This window comes from Pezoporus wallicus, unplaced genomic scaffold (genome assembly GCF_028554395.1).
Source record: "Pezoporus wallicus isolate ANWC-B61680 ecotype Strahan unplaced genomic scaffold, APGP_CSIRO_Pwel_v1 scaffold_3294, whole genome shotgun sequence".
NCBI classification, from domain to species: domain Eukaryota; kingdom Metazoa; phylum Chordata; class Aves; order Psittaciformes; family Psittacidae; genus Pezoporus; species Pezoporus wallicus.
Genome location: NW_026635478.1, coordinates 16,793,298 through 16,813,601, shown reverse-complemented (window position 1 = coordinate 16,813,601; position 20,304 = coordinate 16,793,298). Strand labels below are relative to the sequence as shown.

Genomic DNA, 20,304 nt, shown 5'->3' with positions numbered 1-20,304 from the left:
TCCTATTAAACTGATTTCTTCAAATCTCCAATTGCATGTTGCATATTCTTTAGCAAGGGCCAATCTGTAGAGAGGGCCATGCTAGAAGAGCTGCTGTGCTTCAGGTTGACCTGAATGAGACTGAAAGTATACAGAAATCCTGAGAGGGCAAAAGCGGAGCTGAAGTTTTACTTTCTTTTCCCCATGTGCCAGCATAGCACTGCACTGCACAGCTTAAATAAACAACCGAACTGGGAATTACATCACCTCAAAACCGTAGTTTCCTTTAAACATTAAAAAGAATGGCAAGTATTTCCATTCACGTAATTATCAGCATTATCACCTCTCTTCACACCTCCTTCTTTAGCATCTAACTGTTGGGATGGTAGGGAGTTCTCTGCTTCTTCTCATGAGCAGAGAATGCCTTTGAGATTCAGCTGCAGCCATTTGCTCTTCTGTGTCTGAAGCCTCTTGACAAGCTCAGGAACTTCTTCAGCAATCAGGAAGACTTTATGGGGTGGATGAGGAGCAACTCAGCACATTCACTCCATAAACATTTATTTGGAGAATTACAGCATACATATTTGGGCTTTCCATGGTATTTTATTGCCAAAATGGTGGATACCTCTGTAAAAGAGAGCAGTAACTTCTCCTGCAGCTCTGCTACCACAGCCAGGCAGACATAAGCCTGACTGATACTTGCATGGGAAATCAAAAATGAAAAACAAAGCCCTGCAGAAACTGGGGCTGGTGACTCAGGCAGAAACTTTTTTGGTTTTCCTAAACTGTATGGAGTTCAGCAGCTCCCTACTTACCCACCTACTGGCTCTCACCTGGACAACCTGGTACAAATGAGAACATAGGAACCTGAATTCTGTTCCCAACTTCACCTCTGACACCCTACAATTTTGGAAAAGTAGTTAAACCTCCTGAGACTGCATTAACCTCCTGAGTCTCTTTTTTTTTTTTTTTTCCTATTCATGAAGCTGAAACGTCACACTGAGCCTTGCAAGGACTACTGGAATCTTTGGTTTTAACAGCGTGTGTCAGTGCCAAAAGCAGTGTTAGCGGTATTACAGGGCTAATTTCTTCACAAGGGAGGGAAACTCACTGTGGTACAAGTATTTTGGGTACAATTATTGCCCCTGGAAGTACTCAGATATCATTGCATAAAATTGTAAGCAGACAGATCTTTCAGATGGGATAGAAACCAGAGGCCCTGACTAGTTATTAAAAGACATAACATTTTGAAGAAATCCATATGTTAGCTTTTCCATGTTCAACCTGTTCCAATTTGGATAATTACATTCTGACTCCTTAAAGCAGGGTGGCTGACCTGCCTGGCCCTACCAGCTGTATATCCAAATCTTCATGTGGCCCAGAGCAATATGACACAACCCACATAATTCAAAGGGCTAAAAGAAAAGAGGATCTCCAGGAGAGTTCATTGAAAGACTCCCTCCCCTGAATGAGAGCAGATCCACAGCTCATAACACAGTTTGGCAGTTTAAAGGCCTGGTTATAAATAGTGAAGTACCTAGTAACATACTAGTTACTAATAGTAACCTGCATTTCTATTTTATCATTAACAAAGAAAACCATTATACCCCTGACAGTATGTGGAGACTGGGCTTGCCCTAGAATCAAGCAAGAGAAGATGCTGAAGCTCACATTCTCCACTTTTCCCTTGGAGATCACCGGTGCTCTCTGACCATCTCCTTTTTTCATTTGTAAACTCAATGATACTTCACTGTGCATAGCAAATCTTGGTGACCACAGAATCCCAAACCACAGAAAGAGCGGTATCTGAGACTTCATCAGCTTCCTGACACAGCAAAGAAGAGGAGAAGCATATGCTGCAAATGATTTTTTCATCGTGGACACAGAAAATTTTCCCAAACCCAAGATAAGATGCCATTTCCAGATGGAAAGAAAAGTGAAGGCAGCTCCAAGCAGCCCTGAACATCTGGCCTATTTTGCATTTTAGATGCCAGTCTGACTCATTGATGGTGTCAGCAGCCACTCTCCTGGCCCTCACATGGGCAGCCCTGTGCCAAGACACTGGTATCTGATGAAGCTAATTCTCCAGACTTCATGGATGCAGAGGGGAACCTGTCCTGTTCCCATCTCTTCAGAGGTGCTGGTGGCATCTGGGCCATGATGCAGAGCTGTGAGGGGTGCCAGAGGCACCAACCCCAGGGGTAGAAGACAGTCATGGCTGGGGATGTTCTGCATGGCTGAAGGTGCCCACCCCTGAGACTCTCTGGTCTGGGGACTACTGGGGGAGCTGGCAGGGGGATGTGGGCAGGCAGGGGACAGGAAAAGGAGCAGAGAGGACCTAGGGCACCATCTGGTGGCTTCACTCACTGCCTACCCCAAATCCCTGTCTCACAGGGTCACAGTACTGCATTAGTCAAGGGCTGAAGGAGCACCAGGTCTTTCCAAGAGGCAGCTCTGCGGGAGGACATCCCTACCCTTATGCAGACTTATGCACCTTTATGGCACTGCTGGATGAGACAGTGGTGCAAACCAGAGCCGTGGTAACCATTTCACTTGGATGCTGTTCAGTCAAGCCCTTGATTAAGAGCCAGCCCTAGCCAGGAATTTAGAGGTGATTTCCACCAGTGACACCTCTGAGAAGGAAAAAGGAGTAGAAGTTGGAATCGGTGAAGAACACCTTTGGCTGCACCTTGAACATACATTTCATTGTCATTATCCACCACAGCAAGGTCTTTCTTATTTACAGATAAAGGCAAAATACAGTTGGCATGTTGCATGCATCAGGACAGTACCCATGCAATTCCTTTGTCCTCTGCAGAAAAGGATGAAACCAACAAACCAAAGAACCACTCATGTGCACCCCAGGTTTTGCCTTCTCAAATTAGGATTTGTGGTAAAGCATTGTGAGGGAGTTGTTTTAAAGGGACTAGGTGACCTCAGTATTACCAAGGCCCTTTGCAGCAATACCAGCTAAGACAACAACTGAGGATGATCACGGTGAGATACTGCATTTCTCAAGACCTGGTGGAGATGGCAAAGGACCTTGGTGCTAGCATGGCACCTCCTTTAGAAGGTGTCAGGGCAGCTCATTTCCACCTTGCACCACTGCTTACTTCACTAGCGGGTCTCCACTTCCATGAAATCCTGTCAATACAAAAGGATAATTCAACACTTGGAAATCAAGGTTTATACCACTGTAACCTGCAAGCATGCTCTGTGCACAACAGCACTATGCTGGGGGAAGCAAGTGAAGCTGAGCACATTAGGGGCACAGTTTTTAAGAGGAAACTCAATATTTACTTTAAAGCAAAACATGCAGAGTGAACACAACAAGCTAGTCATCACCTCTCACCTTTGGGGAGCTGGGGGAGCCCATCCTTTTTTTTTCTTGTTCAATTGCTCAACACTTAAAAATTAACTCCTTTCCTCCTGTTAGTAATACTCATTTTCTGTGTCTGTTCTCATGGACCATAGAGCCAGGTAAGACAAAGAGACCAAATGGCTGCCTTTTCCCTGAACAAATCTCTGCTAAAAAGTAGCTATACCAATATTATATGAATTATATTTCCTAATCTCTCCTGCCTGTGCCTGAAGGCATTTCCTCATACCTCCTTGGAAAACTGCATACTTAAACGCATCCCTCTTTATACCTTTCTCTGTCACACATTCCAATGCAACTCTGGCTGCCAGTGCACACAGTGCTAAAGAAATGATATTAGCTTGTGGCTACATAGCTTCAGAACTTCCTTTTTCTTGTGCAACAGCCTTTTAACCTCACAGGGCCAATCCAGAGCCCATTTGAAATCAACACACCGACTCCCCCCGACCTTGGCAAGCTTTGGAGCACAGCCCAAATCCTCAGTGTCTCTTGGAGATTTTTACTTTTCCACTTAATTGATCAGAACCTGGTGTGATTCTTCCAGTACTTTAGCTCTGACTCTTCCAGAATAGTCTTTTCTGTTCCAAATACCATTCTTCCTCTCATGTTTCATTTTAAACAGCTTCAGCTACTTAATATATAGAATTTTTCAGGCATAAGTGTAAGAAACACGCTATTTAAAAACAGAAAGACAAGACAAATCAATTCATTGCAAAGTGAGATCCTTGCCAGGAAATTTCCAGTACCACCCAGTATTTTTAGCATTTGTAAAACTGAAAAAGCAAAACACAAAAACCAAGCAGGATTGTTTTGAAAGTTTTCACTTTTTATCTATTTTCCACCAGCTTCTGCTGAATATTTTATTGCCATGCTGCAACATATTTATAATTCATCTCATCATTTCTTCAAATTTGTTAAGGAAAGGAATTGTAGTACCTGTACAATCCTCTTGAAGTTCTTCTGTGAATATGGATGTTTTCTGGTCGTATTAGGAAACACTAAAATTCCTTACTTCAAAAATATTTATTTGTAATTGTCATGATCACTTAACAAATGGAAAATGGGTCTAATAAGCCACACTGTCTGTTCATTGCTCTTTCTGAAATGAATTCCTCAACACTGGGAAGAGAAAAAGTGTTTTCCTGTGGTTAAAAAAAGTCCAAATTGCATGTTTGAAATCTCTTCTAATAAAAAGAGCAAAGCAATAAGCGGATTATCTCTTTAAACATAGTATAGGAAGGCTGGAGGCCCCGGAGACATTTTCCATAGCCTCTATCTCTGATGCATAGCAACATTATCTTCAACTAGAGAGGGTCCTATGACCCTGGAGCTCAATTTTAATTTGATCTTCTTTAAAGAGGTTTCTGTGATTCCTCTCAAGTTATGCTGCATATTCTTATTTTGGGTTGGCTTTGTTTGGTTGTTTTTCTGTTGTTGTTTTTTTTTAATCTGAGATGAAACAGCCTCAGCTTTTGATCCACTGGTTTGATCGTGTTATATGGATATTTCACGTAACCTCTTCCCTATCAGAACTAGAATATGCATAAGCACAAATTGTAGGCAAGTTCCAGCTGACCCGAAAGAGAAAAGCTTGGATAGAAGATTCCCCTCTAGAGCCTCCCTCCAGTTGCTCTAAGTTTCAGAACAGGTCTGCCTGTGCAAATAACCTATGGGGTCAGGGTAAAGGAGACTTATACCCTTGGGAAATACTGGCCAGCTGAAACAAGGACAAACCTATTGCCTTTGGTGGGGCAGAGGTACCATGCCTGTTCCCGGAGAGGCTCAAAATCCCAAGTGATAACAACGCCCATTGCCAAAAAGAAGGAAACTGGGGAGCTTGACTTGAATATCTCTGGGCTGAAACCTGGCCCCAGACCCGCTTGGCTTATGCAGCGCCAGCAAGGGAGTTTCTGCAGATTCCCACCTCCTTGTTTCTCTTCCTTGTTCTGGAAAGGGCATTGCCACTGAGACAGGGGTATTTTCTGCCAGGCAGGGTTATTTTCTCTATTTTCCCATTCTCCGTCTTTATCTCTGTCTGTGCATCCAGTCCTCATCGTATACTGCTGTTATTGCTGAGGCAAAAGCATTTACTCGGAGGCACTGATTTGAGTCGGCTGAGTATGGTCACAGCAGGCATCTGTGACTACTTCATGGGATTAGCAGATTATGAGAAAGCATGTTTCACTGTGGGGTTCCTCAGAAAGGAAAAATGGGCAGGTGGATGCTTGGATCTTGGTTAAACTATGCATGAAGCCCTGGTGACCGTGTCAGGAAAGTCGTAGACACAGGATCAGATGGACTGCTACAGGTCAGGATTGGAAGATCAAGACAGCAAGCAGGGAGGTCTCTGGATTGTCCCATCATTTACAGAGGATCGAGATTTAAGTATTTCAGCAATTCCAGGTGAGAGAAATCTGCACAGATCCCATCTGCACCATTTCTAAGATACATGTTGTGAGTGCTTGACAAAAGCAGCTTTGCTTTTGCATCAAACAGCTTTGCTGCAAAATAGCTCTGCTGCATCAGTGCAGACTGAGCCCAGTGGGATTTGAACAGATGCATTCTCTTGTTAATGAAGGGCAGTTTAGAAGGAGCCAGGGGGTCACAAGTCCCTCACGGTTGTGCCCTGAAGCCATTGTGGATCTCTGCAGAGAACTGGGGATGTAAGAGAGTAGTTCTGCAGTACAGAAAGATGTCTGGTCCACACAGGGTGAGATTTATTCCTGTTAGATATTCTCATATAGTGTATCACAGGATTCTTCTAGAGTTGCTTGCTTCTTAGGTGTCTGCAGAATGATGAAAAGGAGAATAAAGAAATGGAGGAAAATTATTCAAAAGGTGATGAATTAATTTTTAATAAGCAGACCCTGACATTTGTTCTGTTAGAAATGGCTCCAAGTGGTCTGCTGAAATGGAAGCTACTACAGTGAGAAATGTTGCTCTGCCATAGACAAATGTGACTAATCCAGCCCAGGGGATAAAGATGCCTCCTTTACTTGTCATTCTTCCCCCCAAAAGCTGTCAGACAGGAAGGGGAGGGAAAATTGGACTTGGTAAAAAAATAAATCACTTTGGATTCTGTGAAGGAGGAATTCCCTGACCTCCTCAATCCTGTTTCTTCAACAGTTGAGTCTATTCCTCACGACTGTTCCTTGTGTAGACAAGGCGCTGACAGACTGATATTTTAAGCGCTGTGTGGCACAGGCCTGCTGTAAGCAAGGTTACACAGCAAGTAGCTGAAATGCCACCGGGTGAAGGAAGTCCTACCTACACTAGCATTTTCCCTGTTGCCACCTCCAAAAGGAAATGTTTTACAAAATGCTGACTCCAGGCACCTGCAAAGCATGTGGGATTAACCCTCGCTACCCAAACTGGCTGACAGTCCAGCACGACAGCATGCAAATGCTTTTGTTTCAGAGGCTCTCTGCCCTGCTTCCCTTTACAGCTCCCTCTCCACAGACAGCATCCCGCAGCAAGGCCTGGCCTGGACTCTCTGCAGCAGGGTTGGCCACCATTCAGCAATCCCAGCTTCTGTTCACAGGCCAAACACACTGGCCCAGAAGTCTCACTCTTAAGGAAAACACCCTGTTATATTTTGGCACAGCCAGGTGGAGGAGGAGTGTCCCAGGTGGTCACAGCCCAGGATGACTGAGAGGGAAGCTGATGAAGGTGCTTGCACCAGCAGTGGAAAGCACCGACAAATTCTCCTGTGCAGCAATCACAGGGCACTGCCACTCACATTTCCTTCCGATCAGTACATGAATTCAGGACACTTGGTGGTGTCTGCTCTTGGTGTGAGACCTCATTTCATCCCCTCTCTTTGCTTTCTTCTTCGTTTCTCCTATTTCTGCTTCGACCTTTACCCCACCCTGGCTGAGACTATCAGCACCAGACCGACTCACACACAGATGCTTTTTTTATCTTGCTTTGCTCACGCTCTGTTTTACACACCCGCTACTCTCCAAAGCAGCAGTTGAGTGGTGTGGGCCACACACAGATTCAGCACAGCCCAGACAGCTCCACACTAGGGAGAAAAACCCACGCATACTGCATCTCATCATCCAGACTGAATCATTCCAAAGGGGGCAGCTGAGAAAGGTATACAGAAGAATAAATAGGACAGGGAGAATGGATCAGGATCTACTGCTCTCTCTATCCAGCTAGTTCAAAATGCAGCAGGAGCACAAAGCCAGGGACACTGTCTTTTCCAGCATGTATGATGCACTGGGGCATAAGACAGCCTATATAAAACAGACCATCCTTCCCCTTAGTGATCAGATACCTGCCACTGTCTGCTACCACCAACCACTGTTGTGCCACACCAGTAACTGCAGGAGGCTAGAGCCCTTGGGACCAGATCACATGGCAAGTAGCTCTGACACAGAGGAGGCTGCTGGATTTTAGACCACTGTTTCCTAAAAGGTGGGAGTTGTGAAAATGCCTCACATACTGGAAAATACTGTTTTTCAAGAAACAGAGGGACGATGTCAACTGAAGCTGGCACCATTCTCCACACTGCTTAGGCAACCTGGGGAACTCTCCCCAACAGGACATCAGTGGGAGGAAGCAGGAGACATTTTCAGGAACACTTTCCAATATTAGAATAATGGAGGTATTTTTTAACAGATAAGAGGTCTGGAGGGAAAAAGAACAACAAAGTTCTGAGGACAGGAAGGAAATGTTCCCTGGGGTGCCCAGTGCAAGTTTTGCCCCTGTGAAACAGCTGATGCCTGCCAAAGGCATAGTAGAGGGCTGTGTGGGCTTCTAATCTGCTTCATGTGGCCCACACAACTGATCTTCACCTGCATATTCCTAGTTGCCGCTATTTTCACTATGCGTGCTTTTAGTTCCTTGTCTCTAACTCGTTACTCCCAGCCCAGCAAGAAGATCCGAGCTCAAAACATGCCCACACTGCCTTTTCCTTAGCCCCAGAACTGACAGAGACTGTATCAGCCCAGCCTTAGTTCAGACCATCTTATATTCTGCTACCATGAAGTGGCGCTCAGGTATTTAACGCCAGTGACAGCAAAGCTGTGTCCAGAGTCTGCCCCCAGTGCACAGATTCCTCTACCCCAGAGGACTTCTCAGCTGCCTAGATAACCAGGAAAGGACAATAGTGGAGACCAGCATCTGGCCAACCCTCTGTGCACATCCATCCTGTTCAGAGCAATGCCAAACCCCTCAATGCCTTTCAGCATACGTCATACAGCAAAGCATCTGCACAAAACCAGGACTGCCAGAACTGGTAGAGCTGCAGGAGAGAGGGTTCTGCTGGAAGAAGGAAGATGGGCTACATGTGCAGCCCAGCTGGTCAGTGGATGCCATGTCTCATTTTCTCCTTTCAGTGTGCCTGCTAGTGCCATGGTCACTCTGTGGGGTTTCTTTCCCCACGTGCCCAGGGAATAAGGGAGCTCTCCAAGAGCAGGGCCCCAGCCCTTACCTTCCCTGGAGGACTCTTTCTGGGTGACAGGTTGTTTGCATTGTCCTTGAGGATAGAATAGACATCAACTTGCTGCAAATCCAGGCACTGCAGAAGAAGAGAGAAGAGATTAAGGGTCAATTAAATTACTTAGGTTTAAGACAATTAATAGTCTACTGGGTTGTTCCCCATCTCATGCCTGACATTTTTTAGGAACTGCCATCTCCAAAATGTTGACATTCCTGACCTGAACTTGGGCAAACAGAAAATCCTTTTCCCCTGAAAGCTCTACAGTGCAACTGCATCATCTTCCTTTTTCAGGCTCACAGGGGCAGGCTTTGATGTTACCTACCCTGTGTAAGGCAGTGGAGAACAATGCCAATGCTACCACTTTCTTCCACTTCAAATTGTCCCAGAATGCAGGATAAAGACCCCTCTGCCTCATGGAAGGATATTGTGCACCATGTGGACCACAGGTAATGGGCAGTGCTCTGCACCCAGAACTGTTTAGGCACCTGACACCCACAAGCTTTTGCTCATGGTTATTCTGGGCATACAAAGGTGAGAAGAGGGGCAAGGCTGAAGGTCCTGAAGCACAGGGGCTGACAAAAATGGGAAACCCTACCTCAGGCGAGATTCCTGTTTATTATCTGTTTTGTTTTTTTTTTTTTTCCCCAAGCTGAATCTCTCTTTTCTTCTTAGAGTGAGCAAAGAACAATAATAATAAAAATCAATACACTCCCAGGCCCTCAAACATACCCGTGGTCCCACACAGCTACACAAACATACACATGCCCTGCATGAATATGCACCCACTGGTCCCCCAGGTAATCATGTCACAGGAGATGCGTGTCAGTTTGAGTGATGTTCCAGATCTGCCTGAAGGATCAAACATAACAATCAGGAGGACTTTTCCGTGTGTGTTTCAAGGATGACAGCAGGTTGCCAAGGTGGCTGTTTCTCTGGCAACAGGAAGATGGGAGGAGCTCCGGCCGCAAGAGGGGCAGATGGTATTAGTGGAGAGACTGCAAAGGGAGCGAGGCGCCCTGCAACGCAGCAGAGGAAGAGCAAAATATGGAGGCCCGTTTCTGGGGCTGCCCAGTCACCTGAAGCCTCATCATTTTATCCAGAGCTACAAACACTCAGTATCTTTCGGGATCATGGCCAGCAGGATGGCGGTTTGAACAGGACCAGATGATAGAGGAGCAGCATTTGCAAGTGGCGCTTGGAACAAACAAGCACTCGGACAGGAGGGGAGCGCAGAGAATGGAGCACCACATGGCACTCCCATTCCCACCCCTCCTTTGGGAACAGTCAAATTATTTCACCTGGCTTCTCCCCATTCCCAACAACCCGCTTGCCTACACAGACATTCCCAACTATTCACATGTGCACTCGCGCACATGGAGAATCCCATTTCCCCATTCTCATTTTCAATTCTCTTTGTGATGCTCACAGTGAGGACCCCATCCCACATGCTGCGCTCCCAGCAGCCTGGCACTGTGCCCCCTTGGCAGGACAACAGGCAGCCTCTTTCACTGCTCTAGTCTGACTCCACTCGCAAGCAAGAAGGATCCTTTTGGCGTTTAACCTCCAAAAATCATTCCCTCCCTCCTCAAGCCCTCTTCCCATGGAGGCTATTGACAGTGCTGGTCCTTTGCTGGCTCCTTGGAAAGCTGGTTTCTCCAGTCACCATTTGCAAATTAATTACTTTTCCTTGGTCGCTGACCACCTGCTACTGTCACAGTGGAGGCACAGAGGCCTCTCTCCTCCCTGCTGGCAGATGCCTGCCCATCCCCGAGCAAGCAGCCTCCTTGTCTCCCTCGCACCATGAAAAGCTCCTGTGCTCTGGAACCCGCCTGCACTGCAGGGGTTCTGTTTGCTGCTCTAAAAAGCTTATTTGAAGTGTAAAGTGGATGAAGTGAGTCCCTTGGATTGTTATTTCCAAGCTGCTCATTAACAAGGCAGCTGAGCTGGAAGACAAGAGGGAAATACAGGTTTGGGTCCGGGCAATGCAGTGAGGTAGAGCTGCTCTAGTGATGCAGGAGGGACAAAGAGGTCAAGGAACAACTGGCAATGTAATGGGAACAAAGAGGGTGCCCAGCGGCCCTCTTATTATCAGGGCTTTTTGCTACTTGCTGCTTTTCACTGCATAAACCTACCCCCAGGACCACGAGGTGAACAGTGACACCTGGAAGAGCCAGCGGGGAAGGCATTTGTTCTTAGAGATACTCAGCAGGATGGCTTTGCAGAAGGTGTGCTAGGACCCTTCCCACACCAGGGGTGAGCCTTGCTGCTGTGTAGGATAACATGTCATGAGCTGCACCAGCCTGTTCCAAGCCTTTGCTTTGATGTCCAGTGCTGCCTCCTGTCGCTCCTGCTCTCAGTTCCAGGCCTACAGGGACACTGCGGTTCCTTGATGTGACTTGTTTCCAGAGTCTGACCTCTTGCTTTTCCCCACAGATAGCCCATCTGGAATGTGCTGGCCTCCTGTCCCATTCCCTAATCACTGACCTCCTTCTTTATCTCATCACTTGGAGTTACGTCTCACGTGTCCTTTCCATTTCCTTGCCTTAGCTTACCGCAGCACTGAGGACAGATTTCTACCCTCCCCATGGACTAAGCTCTGTGTTCAACACCCGATTTAACAGCAGCAGGTTTTCACAACACACCTAGATTCAAGCACAGTGTGCAGAGCTGGGTTTACACCATGCAGAGTCCCAACACAATTTGGCAGCGGATCACCAGTCATCTTTCAAAGGAAATAGGGTTTGTCGACTTCCCACTCCCTTCACGTGTCCTGAGGGCCCATCCAACACAGGGTCCCCACCCCAGGGCTCTGGCCCTCTTTCCTCCATGCTCCCTCCTGCTCTCATCATGTGCCATGTGTGCGGCTGGAGCTGCTGCTTCATGCCTGAACGAGTCACCCCGCAGCAGCTGCTCCACGATAAAGGACCCTCCATTGGGTGGGCTTGTGCCCCCCAGCACGCACAGGCAGGAGGTGGTCCAGGCTGCTTACAGCTCTGCCGAAGAGGGCTGAGTGCCTGCTCTGCACACCATGCTGGCTGCGAGCCCTGCACAGCTGGTGTGTGGTTAACGGGCCTCAGGGAAGGCTGCCTGGGCCAGGTCCATAGGGCTGCGGCAAGCACAGAGGCTCAGCCAGCTCCAGGCACTGCCTGTGCCTAAAGCTGCCTCTGCTGGCTTGCTGGATTAGCCTTCGCGGGGCCTCCTGAACAGAACAACATGATGAAACATGTAATTAAGATGGAGCTAAGGATGCATGACGAGGCCGACTGAGCGAGAAATGGATTTGATTTTTTTTTGTCTCCTTGCAGAAATCATCCACTTCAGCAGGAAACTACCCATTTGGATTTTTATAAGCCTGAATTAAAAATAAATTACTTGATACAAATGAAAAGGTTTATAACCTGCAACCTCCTTTACCCAAAGCATTGCTTTTTGCCCAGAATAAACATATCACGTACAATACATAGTGGTTTCTTTGAAACCTCTGCTCCAAAAATTCAAGGGCCACAAAATGGTGCACCCCCTCCCCCGCCTGTGAAGTGAGAATGAGAACAGGGCAGGCCCATCCTCTTGTTCATATCTGCCCCTGATCAGGTCTCCTACCTCCTTGGCAGAGCTTTGCTCCTCTCTGTAGTACATTCTCCAGGGCTTCGCTTTGTTTAGTTTAAATGATTAATGCAGCAGAGCTCACAGGTTTTCCTTGGAGAGACATTTCCAGCCCTCACAGACCCTGCAGTTAGAATGGTTTCCTAATATTCAGGAAATATCCTTCTCTACTCACTTTCATTTTATGCCTCCTTGTTTGTCCCACAGATCACGGGGGTGGGGAAAAAAACAACCCTTCCCTTTGTCATGGAGCAGCCCTCCCATGGGAGTAAAAGGAGAAAAAGGAATCCATTTTAAATGGATCTGGATGGGTTCTAAATGGGATTAGGGGTCGTGGTTACTTGAGGTAGCTGAGGTCTGGGTCTGACATTTCAGGAGAGATACTCCAATCTTATTACCTATGATGCTGAGCCTACTGGCCTTGAGGTGTGGGAGCAGTTGGTGTTCCCCAGTTTGGGGAATGGAAAAGGAAATCCTGCACAATGGAAGTGGGAGATGCTCCAAGAAAGAGACTCCTTTCACTTTCTTCCTGCCCTTTTCTCCCTGAGAGAGAGAACTGCAGGGTCTGTGACACTGACACCAGTTAAGGTGTCACAGCAGGAGCTCTAATCAGCTCAGGTTGTTTTGGGGGAGCACATCTCTCTGCCCCTTTCCCAAGCTGTCATTCTCCAGCTGGGAATGTCATGCCCATGAGACACTCTACAGTACAAAGTGGGGCTAAGATCCTGTCTTTCTTCCTGCCTCCTGGAAGACCTTCCTCTTCTAACACCAGGAACCCCCTCTGGCCCAAAGCTCTCTGCTGCTACACTGCTGACAGGGGAAAGGGTGCTGCCCCACAGGGCACAGTGCAAGGCTTTGGCACTGGGGAGGCCATGAGTGGGACCAGGATGGAGACACACCACATGCATAGTCCTGAGAGGAGCTAAGCAGGGCAGAGCACAGGGTCATCAGTACCAAGCTGGTGCATGGGTATTGCTTATGTTTCGTATAATGATACTGGTGCTGTCTGCACCATGGCAGAGCAGGAAAAGGAAGGGTTCTACCATGATGCGAAGAGAAAGGAGGGAAGGTGATACTGATACTCACATCATAGACAGGAGATGGTGGTAGTGGGACGGCTGAAGGGGGTTGGGTTTCCACCTTCCATCTCAGGATATTTAGCTGGTTCCTTTTAGGGCACAACACCTGGTCAGGACAAGACACCAAATGATACATTTGGAGCAAACACCATCTTCCCAAAGTGAAATGAACACCAATGTAATGTTGAAGCCAGCTGCTCACATACTCCCTTCCTGTTTTCACAGGAAAGAGTGCTGGCACTCTGCAACATGTGGCCTGGTCCCTTTCCTCACCACAGGGTTAAATGGTCTGGTGACTTACCCTGGAGCAGTGGAAAGGAGAACTGGGCTCTGTGCATTCATAGAAATCACTTCCACCACTGAAACTTAGGTGGATGGAGAGTTCAAGTATTTAACAGCACACAACAATGCTGTAGGCCAGAGAGTAAAGCAGGGCCCTGTTCAAAGTGTGCAGGGGGATTTCAAAGAAACAAGATGACTTCTGTGAGGATTTGGCCAGGAAGCTTTTGCTAATACACAGTCTAAAGAGCACAGATGACCATTAATGATGACATATAGTCAGTGATATGCTAATGTACAAGTCCAGCATGTGGTTGAAGGAAGGTCTCTTCCTCTGAAACGTTTCGTGTATCAGATGAGTTCTCCTTGAGCACATTTCATCCATGCACAGATAAGGGTTAGCCCTGCTCAGCAAGCAAAAGAAGAGGCAGAAAAGGCAGAAGGCTTTGCTGAGTATCTCTGTTCTAATTCAGAAAGAAGTGGGATGATTATATTCACATCACATGAAAACGATGAACTGCTTTCCAGTCCATTAGTAACTAAGGAGGATGCTAAATAGCTTCTCTTAAAGATAAACATTTTTAAACCAGCAGGTCTGAGCAAGCTGTGGTGAGAAATATGGGCTGTGTTCTGCAGGAGGGCAAATGGAATGTCTGCAAGATCTCTTTGGGCCCCAAGGAGAGCCCGCAGGTCTGAGACTTGCTGGCCCACCTCAAAACCTAGAGATGCCAATTGGCAAGTCGTGACAGTGCCTCCCTCATCATCCCCATGGAGATGCTGTCTAGGCAAACAGAGATGGGGGCCCATCTCCAGCCTAGTCACTCTACTGCTCACACCCCTTCCCCCTCCATCAGACTGCCTGCAAAGGAAGTCTCACGAGATTAGCAGGTCTGCCAACTGCTGCCATTCTGTTTTCAACCTCCTGATGTCTGACTGTGTGTGCTGAAGCCTGATGCTCCTTGGAGTCATACTGTACCACTAGCACAGCCTCCACATAAAAATGCATGCAGAGTCTGCTGTTGTGTTGGCAGAGGGCAGTTTGAAAAAGTAAATATGGGGCATACTCTATCTAGAAAAAAACAATCCCCAGATTCCATTCTAAAAGACACCAGGGGGTTTTAAGCCAGCCTGGAGATCTCTGGAAGAATGCAGAGGATGTTATTCGAACACCTGAGGGTGGCAGTACTAGGAGCAATAGGTTTCCCACACACAGGTATTCCAGTATCATAATTCCAGATTTTTTTCCATAGGGCCCCTGTCTCATCCAGATCTTCAGCCCTACTTTTGGCTTTTCTTCTCTTTCTCTCTGCATCATTTCTTCCCCACTCCTGCTTTCCTTTTTGCCCTCAGCTACTCATCCCAGATTCTACTTCCTTACCCAGCTGATCCCAACCTGTGCTACTAGTCTGCTCACCTGAAGGGCCCTGTCAGTTCAGTCCTAACACCCTCCTCCAAGCTCCAGTGCTTCCTCACTCCAGATTCCAGTCCCAGTTTCCCTTCTGAGGCTCCTTCCAGCCTCACAGAATCACTGCTGTTGGAAGGTGCCTCTGGAGATTGCCTTGTTCTATCCCCATCTGCTCAAAACAATGCCAACTAAAGCAAGTTGCTCTTCAGGTCCTTGTTTCCCTTTTTTTTCCAAGTTAATTGGGACTTCCACACAGGCTTCCTTCGCGTCCTTGTCCAGACCTTCCCTCTCACTCTGCCTCTTAATGTTTTCTCTGTCAAACAAAAGCTGGGCTTTGGTCTGGTCTGGCTCTGGTCCCCATCCCCTCCATGTTGCAAATCGCTTTTTTCTATAGTGCCTGAGCCATGGCTCAAGAGCGCAGTTGTACAGCCTTCTTGCAATCAGGTTGTGCCCTTGAACCAGAGTAGTCCCCATCATGAAAGAGGATTAGAAATGGGGAAAGTCCTGCCCTCCGCCTGCCACCAGGGCTGCCACAGACTCGCTTGAGTGCACAGGACATTACCTGTCTAAGTGGCACCATGTGGAAAAGCAGCCTCACAGGGGCTCCTTTAGACAACTGAGCAGGCACAAACTGCAATTTTCCAAAAACCCATCACAAGACTACATCTTCTTGAATATTCTCAGGGCCAGCACAACTGCTAGTGTGACTTCTTGCTTTGTGCCAGATCCTTGCTTTAAAGCAGAGTATACTGGAGTCCAAATGATTACCAGAATTTCTTTAATGGACAAATCAATGACACATTTTGTCTCTCCTAAAATCTTTTTTTCTCAGAAAGACCCCCCAAAAAAAAATAAAAATCAAACCTAAAGAAGCAGACACCCAACATGGAAAATTTCAGCACAGGGACTTCCAATCCAGCCAAGTTAGAAGCAAATGAAATAAATTCCTAGAATGGGTTGTGTCAGATATTGCTTTTTATTCAGTTATAACTTGCCTTTCTTTTCCACAGAAGCAGGGATGTTGCAGCTATGCTCAATGCAGCAAGAAGAACTGTAAAGGTAATGAGGACTTCCCACCCATAAGAGGTCTCTACATACCCTGTACCTGTAAGAAAGAAGGCAAAAGATTCACAGTGTGAGTGGAAGTTACAATCCTGCTGTATCTTTAACCCTGGAGAAAGTCTTGAGAGAACTAAAAGAGAGAAACAGTGCGGAATATGGTACTGCAGGTGCTCACACCCTGCAAAACCTTCAGTCTGACTGAACAGAGAGCAGGGTGCAGCCAAGGAATCACACAAAATAGACAGGATATAAGCAGCTGCACTTCATATTGGTTAGAGGGAGGGGACATATGAGAGCCAAGAAGGTGGTAGGTAGAGGCTGGCTACTAGGGTCTTTAGTGGTAGGGGCAGAAAGACAGATGGTGGAAAGCACACAGGCCACACAAACTAGCAGGGTGGATACTGTAGGCATCCTCTGACCAGTGCAGCAAAGCTATTTCATCACAGCTCTTTGAATTTACACTTTCTAAGAAGTTTTCCATATCTAGCATTGCATTCAGTAGTGCAAATCCAGCCAGTCAGCAGCATGCATGTCTGTGCATTAATGGAACAACTGACCCTTTGTACCACATGGGAAAGGGGGAAGGATTACAGTGAGCCTCTGACGTGTTTGTGAGCCCCCAACAGTGAGTGCCTAGCCTGTAGGTCTGATTATGGCAAGAACCCTAACCATTGACCTTGCAGTCAACCATCTCTGTCACGCTGCTAAAGGCCAAAGCACACTGTCTCCTGAACAATAACACCTAAAAGCACACCCTGACTCCATGCCCAGGCTCCCCATTTAGACCCTGGCTTTATGCCTGCTGTTCCCAGGAGGCTGCAGCAGGACAGATAAAAATCACTGCAACTTCATGTCCCATCTGCACACTGGGAACAGTAGCACAGGTCACCTGTGCAAAGTGCATTTAACTCTGATGGCATTAAGTATTTGGCATAAAGTATTATTCCCACCTGACTTCATAGCATGTTTGGGCAGAGAAAAAGAAGAGAAAAGATCATCTTTTCATAGCCAGATCCAGCTGATTTATAACCACCTACCCTTTCTTTCTGGTTGTTTGCTTACCTCTAGCAAGGACAAACACTCCCTTTCCCATCTTGTGAATGTTATTCCATTTGACGTCACAGTAGTATGTGCCAGTAGAAGAGATGTTTTCAAGGGGCCTGATTATGTGTTTGTAAGATACAGTAGCAGTCTTATTCTCTTCTCCAGGAGGGATGGTTACACTTTCCAACTTACTGTAAATGGATGTTTTCTGGCCCAGTGAATTAATCCAGTAATAGAAGATTGAAAATGTGGTGTATTTCGGCATATAAGGGAAGATGACTGTACAGGGGATGGATATTCCTTCCTCAAGCAGTGCAACTTGGATTGGAGGCTTCTGCTGTACATTGACGCATGCCCCTGTAAGGGTAATAATGGTTAGCAGTCACCTAACTCACCTAACATCACTTGAAGTCAGGAGCAGCCTGCTGCCCCAAAGACAGGGTCACACTGAAAGCAACTGTATGTCAGGAAGTGCAGCCGTAGCACGCAGTGTTGGCCCTTGTCAGAGATGGAGTGATTCAGAGCACGTGCCCTGTGTGATCTGCCACATCTCTTAGGTAATTGCTGTATGATTTGCGATAGCCTATTGCATTCACAGGCTTCCCCTTTTCCCTTGTGAGCTCCTCTGTACAACACCAGTGTGCAGAAAGACAGGAAATGAAGCAGGAAGTGAACTGATTTTGCAGTGGTGTGAGACTGTATTTACAGCAGATGAATAGAAAGCAATTTTCCAAGACAAATGCTAGCTGGGCATCTCTTGAAACTCCCAAGTTACAAACCTCTGTTTGGGCATCTCCATGTGGCCATGCGATGGCTGTGGCAGTGAAGGTGCTGTAGGCAAAGCAGGTGTTGTAAGTGGACTGTGTGTTTCTGAAGCACGAGTGAGGAAGGAAATTACATATTCTGTACAGGGGCCAGCACCAGGGCCATGAGAAATAAGACACCACTTAATCACTCCAGACTTTTACTGCTGTAAATGAGCAGCAAAGCACAAGACTCAATGCTAGATATGGGAACTATCTGCAGAAGACTGCAGATCTTAAGTATCTGTATGTGACAGTATCTTAGGCAGAGAGATGGGATATCATGCCCTTCATGGCTTCCTCCTTACACAGACAGGGCTGTTGAAAGTGATCTATCACTGCAATTCTTTAGACAATGATGTTGGGAGTTACAAGAGAGGATGAATAAGCACAGATGGAAAATCACACCATAGTTAACTCCCTGTTTTGTTTAATAAAAAATAAAATGCTAAGAGTGAGCCATGGGTTAGTAAGGAGCCCAGGGTGCAGGACCTCTTTTGCTTCTCAGCTGAATCCAGGTTTAACATCAGGCAGTCTCAGAATCTGTTTGTTTAACAGCTGACATGACACCACATATAGAGCAACTTAAGAAAAGGTCCCTGGAAACTACCGTTGTCTTTAAAAAAGGAACTGGAAACTTACACACAAGTCTTCTTACAAAATGAAGGATTCTTTCAGAGACATGAAAATAAAAGGCAGGGGGGGGGGGGGGGAAGGAGTAGAGAGAGAAAGAAGGGGATAGGCATGCTTTTCCATTCATGCTTTTGATGGGATTCCCTGGAGTTCTGCATTTATAAGCAGGCTCATAACAAGGCATTAAACCTGTCCCTGAGAACAGCCAGGCTTGCTTTCCTGTCATCATGCACTAATGCTGCATCACAACAGCAGCATCACCTCTGCACAGTGGGACTCGTGTTGGAAAAGGCAACTCAGCCATAGGACAGCTGAATGCTAAGCACTGAGGAAGGGTCATGGGGGGCAGTAATGGAGGAAGAGTGTGGCCACTGTCCAGAAAGGACTGTTAGGAAGTAACGTCCATAAAGAAAAATCCTCTACAGATGATATATAGCCAGGGACAATGGCTGGAGAGTAAGGAAGAGCTTAGTTTACATCACTAGAAAAAGGTTCCTAGCTGTAAAAGAAACTGAGATACAGTACAGTCCTAAGGGATGTGCTTAATTCATTGTGAGCATGCAGTCCTGTGGACACTAGCTACAGCATTGTGGAAAGACGGTGACAGAAAATCCTGCAGACACTGTAGGAGTGATAACCCGAGTGGTTTCTTCTGGGCCTTATTTTCCAAAATCATTCATCACCCTTCTCCTGATCTCTACCCAGCAGAACACACATGAATATAGTTTCTACACAAGACATGGCTAAGCACTGCTGTAACAAAACAGAAGAGCAATCCATCTTCTTACAGTATCCCAGGGGCCATTAGTTTGAGAAGAACATACTAGGGAAAAAGCCGAACCATTTTATTTAGGTTATCTAACCCTTCTCCCATGTTCCTTCTTTCCTGAGGATTCTCTCTCTCTGCTTTGAAATGCTTAAAAGACAGAAATAGCAGCAGCGTGCCAATTCCTAGAGGGAATCTCTGGAAATTAGCAAAAGATAGCAGCTGGAAACACTCTAATATGAACAAATGTGAGAGTAAACAAAAGGAATAAAAACTCACAAGTTTACCTCCACACTGAAGCAACCAAAGAAACAGGAAGGTGACTTTTAGAGTAGAGGCCATGATGAGGGGGTCAAAGGCTGGAAGAGAGCAACCAGACACATAGATCCAAAAGGTGAAAGAGATGGAGGTTGTCAGGTATTTCCACGCGTGGGCAGCTGGTTGATCCTCTCCTGTTTGTGAATGGATGTCAGGATGTACACACACTGCTTTTGCCAAGTTGTTCCTGGCAGCTGCAGCTCTTCTGCTTTTCAGTAAGACTCCTCCCCACACCAGGTTTCATATCTCTGTACTGTTACAGTGGTGTTACACCTACCAGTAGGTGCCCAAAGATTAGACTACAAACTCTTCAATGCATTGAGCTTTGTCTCCCGATGACTATAAAATATCCTACTCATTCCAAGCAAACTTTGTCACCTTTCACAATGACCAAAGCCCGATGTTGGACTAGGGAAAAAAAATGCGCTTTGACTGATGCTGACTGAGGCCATTTGAGGTGAATGTGGTCAAATTCAGGGAAGGATTCAACTGATTCTGGAGCAAT

The 20,304-nt window shown here is 46.5% G+C and overlaps 1 protein-coding gene across 1 annotated transcript; it reads right to left on the bottom strand.

Moving 5' to 3' along the window:
- Window positions 1-4,018: 4,018 nt before the first annotated feature.
- Window positions 4,019-20,158, bottom strand: NFAM1 (NFAT activating protein with ITAM motif 1). Its single transcript, XM_057430893.1, is given in 10 exon segments — window positions 4,019-6,144; window positions 8,799-8,885; window positions 13,497-13,595; window positions 16,169-16,278; window positions 17,298-17,636; window positions 19,769-19,826; window positions 19,829-19,893; window positions 19,896-19,949; window positions 19,952-19,996; window positions 19,999-20,158. Coding segments are annotated over 10 exon segments (1,077 nt in total). The 3' UTR covers window positions 4,019-6,084.
- Window positions 20,159-20,304: the final 146 nt, after the last annotated feature.